Consider the following 11,909-nt stretch of genomic DNA (forward strand, 5'->3'; position numbering starts at 1 on the left):
CACCTGTTAAGTACATAAGTGGCACACATAATGGCCTAAAGCCAAAAAGAATGCGGCAAAGCTTGACTTTTGACCATACATCGTGCCATTTCTATCAGTGACCTGTTTTTCCTCTCAGCAACACCATTTTGCTGAGGTGTATAAGGCACTGTACATTGGTGTTTTATCCCACGACTAGCCAGAAATGCATTAAATTCATGAGACATATACTCCCCCCTTCGATTGAAACGGAGGGTGCCCATAGTACATTTCGAGACATTTTCAGCCATAGCTAGAAATTGTTTGAAGCACATAAAAACTTTGGACTTCGCTTTAAGCGGAAATACCCATGCATTCCTGGAGTAATCATCAATGAAAGTCACGAAGTACAGGTAATTGCCCAACGACGGACTTTGCATTGGCCCACAAACATCACTATGCACAAGCTACAACCTGCATGTGGCCCGAACTGAACCATCCTTTGGAAACTTAGAACGCTGCATCTTACCCAAAATACAGCCTTCACAAACATGTTTGACATGTGCTTCAAGAGGCGGCAAAGAAGCAACCATATCAGATTTCTACAAACGCAGCAAACTGGCAAAATTCAGATGACCAAAACGTGCATGCCAAAGTTTTGCATCTGAAATAGCCCTTGAATCTGCAACAGCATTTGCAAAATTTTATCCACACTTGTCATACAAAGTGAGCTTATACAGCCCACAGCACAAAAGGCCAGATGCAACAATTTCATCACCAAAACTGAGATCATGAACTGTACATCTGTCATCCACAAATTTGACTACAAGTCCAAGTCTAGCAAGTGCGGATACAGACAAGAGATTCTTCTTGATCCCAGGTACATAAAGTGCATCAACAAGTGTGAAGGAACTCCCATTAGCAGCAGTAAGCACAATCTTTCCAACTCCCTGAACTGGATAAGAGGCGTTGTTGGCAAGGGTGACTGAATTCCCGTGAGGGACAGACTCGAGAGAGGTGAACAATTCACGATGTGAGGTAATGTGCTTTGTAGCACCACTGTCGAAATACCACACATGTGAATCTGCAGCAACTGACAAGCATGCATCATGGACAGCAGGGTTGTAATTGCACTCTGCACTAAAAGCCCATTCTGCATCAACATCAACAACACAGTCTCCTTTCACAAAAGACTCAACAATGGCTGCATTTGTAGTGGAACCAGCATTTGCAGTGGAACCACCCTCTTTCTTCTTAGCCTCTTTGGCCTTCAACTTAGGACACGACTTGATCAAGTGATCATTGGCTTTACAATAATGGCAACGCATCTTCTTTTTGTCCTTATCACTAGAATTGTTAGAGGAAGTACTGCCAGCAGAAGCATTAGGAACAGAATTTTTGCCACTCGCAGCAGAACCATAAGAAGTGGCTACATTACTGTTACCGCCCTTTCTTTGAGAAGCAATAAAAGCCTATTCAATTGCACGCTGCCTAGTCCTATTTTTTCTGGAAAGTGACTCTTGCAACAGCAATGTGCATAATGCATCAAACTTGACAAATTCAGGATTTCCTTGGGTCATAAGTCTCCAAGTACTAGCAAAAATCTGGAAAGAATCTGGTAAGGCATCAAGAACAGTCTGCACAAGGAAACTATCTGAAATGACTTCACGTGCAGAAATAAGTTGCTCATTGATATCCTTGACACTAGCAAGTAATGTGTCCATATCATCTTCCTCATGCATAATCTTCGACTCCGGCTCTTTATGCAGCAAAGCAATTTTAGCCTCATTGCGACTTGCATAAAGACCAGCCAAAATATCCCAAGCTTGTTTTACAGATTTTACTAAACAGATGTGAGGAACAATGGTGCGCTTCACAAAAAAACGCAATCACAATGCATGAGCCTGCGCATCCTTAACATCCCAACGAGCTTGTTCTGCCATAGGCAAAACAACTCTAACAGCAGCAATCCTTGCAGCAAGACCTGCAACATCCTAAACATCGCCTACATCCTTAGAACCAGGACGTACATCAATGCCCTGCACAATGTTCCAGACGCCCTTTGACACAAGAACATGTTGCATCATATAAGCCCACATAGGGTAATTATCCCCATCCAACCTATCCTCAACAACAAACATCTTGAACACATCTGTGTTGTTGTTGTCAGCCATGGTAAAGGTTGCACCTGATGTGAAAACTGCCCGAAAATAGGAGAAACAGAGCGGGAACAACACGTGCTATATAGCACAAACCGTAGAAGACTATGAGGCACCTGTTATGCAGAAAACGGCACTGACAGAAATTCTGCACAAAATGACGAAATAGCATGTGCAGCACTGCCTGTAGTGGAAACAGAGGCCGAAATGAGCCAGAATCAAAAATCTGAGCAGACTAAGCTCTTCGAGCCTTCCCGAAGTATTTGTCGACCTGCGAATGCTCGCCAAAGCTCACTGAAATCGAAGAAAGTGAGCAGGCGTGTACTGGAGTAGCTGGCGACTAAGCCCGGGAGGACGCAACCTGCTCTGATACCAATTGTTGGAATTAGGGTTGCAGAGAAACACACATAGCTTGGAGAAGACGAAGGAAGCTCAAGGCACACAATAGAGAGTGTATAACTTAGTATGCAATGGAGAGATAGATAGCCCTAGAGTGATGGGCGTATATACAATGCACAGGGGGAAAAAACCTCCTAAAGAGGGAAAAAATGCCCCGGCGGTCCTAGTGTGTTCACACACATCACTACCACATATATATGGTAACAGTGATAGTGCACGCTCAAATCCTACTCAAATCCATGATGATCTAGATGAAAAATATTGCATAGCATGCACATGCATGAAACTGCAAATGCACATACATCTAGCATTTGTAATAAGAGAATTTGTGGTAGCCTCATGTTGTGCATCCAAAAAGCCCAAGGGGCCTTGTGGCCATCTGTCAATTGAGAATTTTGAAAAAGAAAAAAAAAGATAAGCTATTTTTTAATTGCTTGGGAAGTGGGCATGGCAAAAAGGATTGTCCCAAGGGGAAATTTTTCGCCCAAGGCAAAGAGAAATTTGTGCACATGGTGCAATTGCTTCCTCTGAGTCCTGTTATCACTACTCCAAGGTGGAAGTAACACACATTGAAGCGGTGCATGAGTGTTGTACTATGGCCTCTATGTGGTAACCGACTTTTGGTCCACACGAGCTTGTGAAAATGCATGGGTCTATCAAGGATCACAAGGTGATAATCCTTGTAGATGATGGTGTATCTCACAATTTCATTAACTACAGCTTGTTGAAGCATCTCAATTCACTATAGACCCCTAGTACCCACTACTACAAGGTAGCTATGATAAATGGCCATGATGTTGAGGTGTGGGATACACAGGTAAAGGGGGGTCCTACTTGAGATTCATGGGTATCACATAGACTTGGATTTTCGAGTCAAGAATATGGATAAGGAAATTGTGGTCTTGATTCAAGAGTGGTTGCATGGGTTGGGGTCCTCATTACATCAAAGCTATGGGCATAATAGTCAAATGTTTGAATCCAATGGTGTGCATGTGCTCCTGTTGGAGGAAAAGGATGTGCCTCCCTCACCACTTATTTGCATAGCTGAGCTTATGAAGATCTCTTCAGACAATGACATAAAAGAACCCTCTTTTTGTGTTACTCCTTATGTCCATTTTCATCCAATGTTACTACTTTACGTATGGCAGATGAATCCTCAACGCCACATGCTTCTCTTCTCTTCGTTCTCTTGCTAATTCTCTGTCATCAGAACAAGCAAATGTTGCTAATCAATTAAAGGAAATTCTAAGGGAATACAAAGACATACTTCTTGAGATTTACTTTTTGGGTTACCACCACCAACGCATTCTGTGAAACATGACATAGACGGGCTTGTAGGTACCAAATTCATTAATAAACCACTTTACAGAATGAGTCATTTTGAGTCTATTGAGGTGGAACATCATCTTGCTAACTACCTCAATAGAGGGTTTATTCAACCAAACTCTTCACCTTGGGCATCTCCCATTTTGTTGGTGAGGAAAAAATTCAAGAGTATGATGCAAAGCTTCTGTATCATAATAAAGGATGACACAATGTGGTGGCTGATAGTCTTACAAGAATGCTTGATGTCAAATCTCTTCTTTTCATATATCTTAGAAGTGAGTTTTTGCAATATTTGAAGGGTAAATGTGAGCATGATGATGCGTACTCCAAGGTGTGGAGCCATGTCAAAAAGAGGGATTGTTCTCACTCCAATGCTAGCAGTTTTTCTACTTCCTCCACACCCTGGTTCTCCTCTTTTGGGTGATGAGCTACAAAGATGGAAGAATTTTTCCATAGATGATGGGTACCTACTCCGCAAGTAGAGAGTTTGTGTACCAACAAACACAAACATTCGGAACCAAATTATTTATGAATGTCATGAAAGTCCTAGTGCAAAGCACCTAGGCATAAATGCACTCGTACGATGACAATTTTATTGGCCAGGTTTACGTGGGTATGTTCAAGACTATGTCTTGCATTGCCAAAAATGTCAAGTTAAAGCAGACACCTGAAGGCGCAAGAGGTCTCTTGCATCCATTGGAGATTTCCATTGGAAAATGGGAGAGTATATCAATGGATTTCATAGTGTACCTACCAACCACCATGCGCGGGCATGACTTGGTATGGGTGATTGTAGATCGGTTAACTAAACTTTGTAAGTTTATTTCGACCAAGTCCACTATTAAAATTCCAAAGATAGTTAAGCTATTTGTGGACAATCTATATCGGTTATATGGATTTCCTAGCAACATTGTAAGTGATCGTGATCTCAAGTTTCACACTCACTTAGGAGGATTGTCTTTAAATGCTATTGGGAAAACAAGAGCAAGGGGCACCTCTATATCAATGTCTCCCAATAGCGCTCAAGACAACAATATCAACACCACAAACCGTATCAAAAGAACCTAAACAAAACCACAACTCAAAAGACTAGTGATCCCTTGGGAATTTACAAGCACGTGCCCACCCAAAAGACCACCATGGAAACTACGAAGCACTTGCCTTGGCATGGATTGTAGCACACACCAACCAATGCCTTGAGGAAAAGAGCTTTCCCCTTCACCAAATGATTCTTCAAAACCACAATTTCAAGGTGTATAAACATCACAAAACAAGCGAGCTTCCACAACCTACCCTACACCAAACTACCTGCGAGCTGCCATATCCTGTAGCCTATGGGAAATGGACTGTATTTCCCAAACCAAAACTCCAAAAGGGATGCTTTCAAGCCTCAAAACTTTTTTGCATTTTTGCAACAAAATCTCTAAATACTGCAAATTTGAAATATATGCACCTCTATGTGCAAAATTGGCACGAGCAGCAAGCTGCCATGGCGCAATGCGGTATCGATGCATGCACATGCACAAATCTCCCACTTGCAGAGAACACCGCACGCAAATGCTGAGTGCAACCCGCAATCTCTACCTAGATCGCATAAATGATATGCATAAAACTCTTGGGAAAATTTCGCCAGAGTTTCGTCAGTAAAATGGCCACAAAACCAGTAACCAAACTGACTGCACGCTCAATCACCATGAGCAACCAAAGCGCATCAAACCGCACTCCAAATGCATGCACCAATCTCCACACTTTGCATACATCATTGCAAACACCTGCAAATCTAGTACACAAATATCTGCTCTACCGACTGCCAAAAAACATGCTTGAGGCATACATTGCCGAGCTCAAAATGCAATCACATTAGTCTCCCTGATCATCAAACCACATAAGGCATACATTCTATCCTCCCACCTGTGAGGAAACTTGCAGCAAATATCACTCTCACATTTGAGAGCAAACCATGTGTGGAATCCTCGACACACAATAAACAACTGCTGCACCAGAAAATTCAGCATTCAGAATTTTAAAATTCTGATATGACGAGCGCGTCCGGAGCGTGCCAAAAACCCAAGGTAGACTCCTGGATCACATGTATCCGAGTCTGGGTGTGAAAGCTATGCCAAAAACCTCCGTTTCGGCCCAAAAACGCAGCATAAACTGCCAAACAAGTGCTGAAAAATGCAGCTCCTCAACTGTAGCTCGAATGAGGTTTCTGATGGCTCGAATGGCTTCGAAAGGAGGGTACTCTAGGAAAGCTGAATTTGTCGATGCCGAAGTCGAAACCCTGTTTGCACTCTTGAAAGTGTGCGCGCGTGCGGAAGCGATTTCGGGAATGAAACTGGCTCTCCGCTGTCATCGTGACTGTGCACACACGCGCTCCCTCCGCACCTACGCTCTGATACCAATTGAAGGGGCTCGGAGAGCGCACAGACGGAGAGTGAGAGAGAGAGAAGGAGACACACACACTATGTGGGTGGGGAGACTGTGAAGTGGCAGCTCCCCCTATACAATATACTCACTATAAGTATAGGGTAACAGTGGGCGGGCACCCATGACCTGGGCGATCGGTCAAGGCACATAGGCCTTAAACCCAACAATGGAGTTATGTACAACATGTCTCTGGAGATGTCCAAACACCTATGGCTACAAATACAAGCATGTTGGAGGAGGATATAAATGATTAGCATGGGGATTGAGGATACAATGGTCGAGGATGCTTGTCATCCTTTAGCCAAAAAGTAGAAGGAAAAGAGTAAGCTAAAAGAGTCCTCACATGAGGTATTGTCAGCTAATGGAACCCATACCCCTGATGGCATAATCGAAGCAATCAGGTACAAAAGATAAAGATAGATCTCCTTAGCCTCCTTGTTGGTACCTCAGGGTCTTCTATTGATACTAGTCTGATCAAAAAGAAGAAAAAAAGGAAGTGAGCTCCTTGTCGATAGCTTAAGTGTATGATTGTATGGGTTGTTGGCTCCTTGTAAAAGCTAGGTACATGTAGTCATGTAGTTTCTAGGTCCCCATGGCAAGACCTCTAGAGTTACATGGGTAGTATTTTATCTTTCCTGTTCATGCTACTACAAATATCCCACATATTGTTGGAATTTCAAAAAAGAAGGAGGAAAAAAAGGTTGCTGGAAGGCTTGGATGGGTATGCTCCCTTGGTTTGGATACACATATGGAAGGTGTCCATAAGCTTGTAGCCAATTCATGGCCACCTTCCTTTCCTTGTTTAAACTACAGGGAGGCTACACGCCCAATCATGACTTTTCCAACTTGCCACCGTAAACTTGGCTGGGTTTGGAAAATAATACTCCCACTTTTGAGCAAGTACTTAATAAGCATTATTCTTGCAATTTGAATGCTCCCATAAGCAATGGCAAACACACCCCAAATGTCCCAAGCTTGAGTTTGAAGCTCAGCCTTGGAAGTTGGAGAGGTGTTTGTGTGTCCTCTGAGAGGCCACCAACTCCCAAGCATGCAACAAGGCAACATAGGGCATGTGTGTCTCCTCGTGTGTGACACAGCCTTTGCAATAGTACATACACCAAAGGTCATTTATGCTGGGCGACAGCCCTGGCCCATGGGGGAAGCCATTTCCGTAACGCGGGGCCCACTCTTGCCTAGGTACCCTTTTTTGCAAAAGCCTAGGAGGCATTCCTTCATTGGTATATTTCCTCTTCCTCCTCCTCACATTTTGCTCATCCTCACGCATTCGCATTCATTCCCCTACACATACATCTCCACGCTTGGAAGCTGTAGCAGCTCGACACCTTGGCTATGGCGGCTGCGTACGCATTGCCGCTCTTGTATTCTCTCGTTCCTAAGTAATGGAGATCTCAACAGCTTTCTCCCATCTCTCCCCTACCCGCTCCTGCAGCTGACTCCTGATCGACCCACCCGTCATGGCCCTCTGCCTCGAAATACCCATTGGATTCAAGATGGCCAAGCAAGTTATCCATGTGTGCTCGCTGGACTCCCTTTTCTGTCAGAGAATGTCTTCCTCCTTCACTTGCTTCCAATGACAATTCTTAGTTCAACGATTCGTACGCTGCTGAGAGCGTCTACACATACACGGATTCCCATACGTCTTTCTCAAATCTCTGCTTAGTATTTGTTCTTTCTCTGCATCTCAGAAGCAAGTAGGCATTGTAGGGTGCACAGGGCTTTCTTTATTGTACTATATAAGAGTAGGAGATAATGGCATGGAGAGTAGTAAGAGGATTTGGCCCGCAGCAAATGAAGCTCTGCAAGGATGAGCAAAGTGATCAGCTTGTTGTTGGACTCATTGCTCCGGCGGGGTTACCCTCTGCCTCTCAAGGTATGTTTTCTATTCTCTTTCTTTGCGCAGATTATGGTTATTGTGAAAATCTATGATCAATTTCTGCTGCTAGACTCCCAGAAAGTTGGGATGTTTGTAGCGAAGTGCTTGGAGTGATGGGATTGAGAGTCTGATTTGTAATTGGGTCCTTTAGGATCCCCTTTTATTTTGGCATTAACTTGTGAATGGTGTTAGTGATCTATGTCAAGTGTATTTTCTTTGATTGCCCCCTTCTTTTCTGAGTTAACGGAATGGTAACACTGTATTTCCTCGTGGTTTCGAAAAGGCCCAATGCATGACACCTTGTTCATCTGAAAAGATGGCCTTGGAAGGACTTATGAACTTCATTGCAGGTTTTTGGTTTGCGAGTATTTCATTGATGGAGTGCGACTGAGTAAGCCATCATTAAAATGATCCGTGCGACCGAGTAAATCATCATTAGAATGATCAATCCAACTCCCCCAGTATCCACTTTTGTACAGAATTTGTGAGCATCTGTGTATGTCAAAGAATATTACTTATGGGTTGGATCAAAGGGATTGTATGCCATTGTTACTCTTGGTAAGTGAGTGTCTTTTGGTTGTTGATCTTGACAACTAGCATTGGATTAGCAACATGAAGGTGTCGAAGTCTGGCAAGTTGGCATTTTTATCATGCTTGAAACTTTGAGGCACTATCCCGAATGCGAAGTAGTCACTGGCTTTTTTGTTCTTTTTATACAGATCTCAGACCTTTAGCCAGGAAACGCTGCCACCAAATTATGGTGAGCCAGAGGTGCGATCTTGCTGAGGATGATGATCTGTGCGATGAGCTGATGAATAATGCAAATGAGAAGAAGCGTCGCCTAACTGTTGACCAGGTGCAGTACTTGGAGACGAGCTTCAACATGGATCTCAAACTGGAGCCTGAAAGAAAAGCCTTGATTGCAAAGCAATTAGGGTTACGCCCTCGCCAGGTGGCCATTTGGTTTCAGAATCGGCGTGCGCGCTGGAAAAATAAGCAGCTGGAACAAGACTATGAGGCTTTGAAAGCATCATATGATGCTATTGTGCAAGAAAATGAGTCTATGTCAAAGAAAAATCAAGCTGTGGATGAGGAAAACAAGAGGCTACAGGTGGAGGTAAAGTTTATATGATGTGTTCCTTTTCGTATAGCAAGCTGTTGAGGTCATAGCCCTTTCTCTTGTCTTTGTGATGAGGTCAGTATCGACGAGGGCTTCTATAAGAAATTTTCTATATCCTGTGTGCTCAACTGATGCTAAAAATGCCCTACACACATACATATCTTCATGGATAAACTGACCCAGATGTTTACTTTTTTTTTGTGGTTGCTGAATTGACTTAGAAAAACCCTTGTGTGCGTCTATTATTTCAACTTCTCTTCATTGAATAGACCTCTCCTATTGACCTGACGTGATCCACCCACGTTTTATGAGTGAATCCCCGAGCTTTTGACGTTCCCTTTGCATTGTGTTGAACAAGCTTGTCCTTCTTCAGCATTAATTTTATTGATACATGGTGTTGTTTCCTTAGGTTGCACGCTTGACAAGCCTGTTGGGGAATAGTAAGGCTCCTAGCACTGGTGATGCAAGAGGAGTATCACCCGACATGGACTCCGACTCGGACTCAGAAAGTGCCTTGCAAGAAGGGGAGCAACTGAGTAGCAAGTCCGAGCTTGCGTCTCCTACCAAGTCGGATGCCCAAAGTGAGATGTTAGATTCATCAGCGGGCCTTGGTCACCCAGCATCACAAGAGGCAATTGCGGCCATTGTTGATCAACCCACTGGAGAGATAAGCTCCTTTGTCACTTGCGCAGCTGTCAAATTAGAAGCTGACTATCGGCTCCTCTCTCCTTCAGAGGAAGTGTTCATCAACATCCCACAATTTGTGAATGGTCTACAGGTTGATGATCTTCTCTTCAGTTATGAAGATCATTTGTATGGATTCACATGGAATGGTTAGCGGCCATACTCCGAACTAGTACACAAAGTGCCAATTCTATTAGTAAGTACAAACCTTTGAGAATTTTTATTTCTTTAAACCTCACACAAATATGCCATTACCTAGACCTCCCCTCATGTATTTAATATATCCATCGCTTTGAGAGTAATCAAACTCTTGATGCAAAAGCTGTAGCTCTAATCGAAATTAAATGTGCTGAAGCACCTTCTGTTTAGTCCATTTTTTATTTGCGTGGAAAAAGAAAAGTGGGTAATTTGTTTGTGGTTGATATGCCGACAGGGTTGTGCTCAAAATAGATGCATTTTTGTTGACATTTACCCTGGTAAAATTTGTATGAATGGACATCTGGAACAAGCCCTAAAGTTTGTGTTGGATGGTCAACTGGCAAATGTGGTCATCTGTCCACAGATCGAATATCAATGTAGCGTGAGGATTGATTCAAGAAGAAACCCTGTTGGGTAATTGGATGTAGAGTGAGGATTGATTCAAGAAGAAAGCCTGTTGGGTAATGGAGATGTTGGCGTTGTATGAGCTCTTCATCCATTGTGTGCTATATGCTCGTCTGTGCATGCCATGAGTGGACGTGACAGAAATTTTAAGCTCAATTTTGTGCTGTTTTCCATTTGGGTGAGCAAAGAATGATGGTCTTTTGTGGTTTGCTGGAATGCGATGCCCTCTCTTCATCACACTGCACAAGAATCGCAGGAAGTTAAAAGCTGGCACAGCGAAGAACGAGTTTTTGACCATGCGGTGAGTTCCTTAGCGATCTCATTGGCTTCTCTTTTTGGTGGGTCTCATCTCGATTTTCTCGTCCACAGTTTTTGCCTGAAGGGCTGGGTAGCACCATGTTTGAGGGAGGGGAGAGTAGATGAGCAAAAGTGGGTGGAGCAGTTGTAGGGGTGACATGGGGGGTGAAAACAATGGTGGGACTGTCACTTTTTTATGAAGGATCAGCATTAGATGAGGAATCAATCCCATCAAGTTCAAACTGTCTCATTAAGACCAAGATCATGAGGAGATTACTTCCAAAATCAAGACCACAATAGCAAAATTCTTTAGAGCAAGTCGCACAATCAAGATCATTTTATAGTCGTAGACTTGCTTGTTAGGAATAGTTAGAAAGAGCAAGCTGCGTGGCGAGTTGCAAGTTTGTAAACACAGAGAAGAGAATACACACACTATAAATTATCAAAGAGCTTTACATATTTAAAGCTTTTCATAGCTCGATGCAACCTTGCCTAAAAACATTCCACTTTTGATCTTACCTACCCTTTTGTAAAAGGCTTCTGGAGGTGAGTCGCTCACCGTGCACACAATAGCTCAACCTACCCAAACACCTAGAGCCTCACACGAGTGACATACCCAACAACATTGTTTTGAGCAAGCACTTGCAAATCCAAAAGTAAGAAGAGGGAGATTTGGGCTTAGCTTCTGAAAATACCTCCTTTTGAATTACCACCTATTTGTTTGATATGAGAGTGGCTGAAATATGAAATGTGAGCATTACATCACTCTAAAACTCACTATAGACTTGACTTCTTTCATGGCTTCACAAATGGCTCTTTAACTTGCTATATACACGTGCATTCTCTACACACAATCAGCTCATTCACTTTCACAAGTAGTGCCATCCCCATTTCATTGACTATGAGCAATCAAGTCCCTAAAGGACTCTAAATGTGGTTGCAAGGAATGTGGTTGCCTTGCAACCGTATAGCCAATGCCAGTGTCTAAGCTTGCTTCTCATTCTTAGCTCTATAGAGCCAATTCACTTGTGAAGTGGCA

General features: G+C 43.1%; 1 protein-coding gene across 1 annotated transcript; it reads left to right on the forward strand.

Annotated features, from left to right (window-relative positions):
• The first annotated feature begins 7,527 nt into the window (after window positions 1–7,527).
• LOC147443802 (uncharacterized) lies at window positions 7,528–10,338 on the forward strand. The gene is made up of 3 exons (XM_086526601.1): window positions 7,528–8,163; window positions 8,886–9,283; window positions 9,696–10,338. The coding sequence occupies exons 1-3, from the start codon at window positions 8,043–8,045 to the stop codon at window positions 10,122–10,124; spliced, it is 948 nt and encodes a 315-aa protein (XP_086382727.1). The 5' UTR covers window positions 7,528–8,042; the 3' UTR covers window positions 10,125–10,338.
• The last annotated feature ends 1,571 nt before the right edge of the window (window positions 10,339–11,909 follow it).

The sequence above is a fragment of the Adiantum capillus-veneris genome, chromosome 13 (genome assembly GCF_014529385.1).
Source record: "Adiantum capillus-veneris isolate H3 chromosome 13, ASM1452938v2, whole genome shotgun sequence".
NCBI classification, from domain to species: Eukaryota; Viridiplantae; Streptophyta; class Polypodiopsida; order Polypodiales; family Pteridaceae; genus Adiantum; species Adiantum capillus-veneris.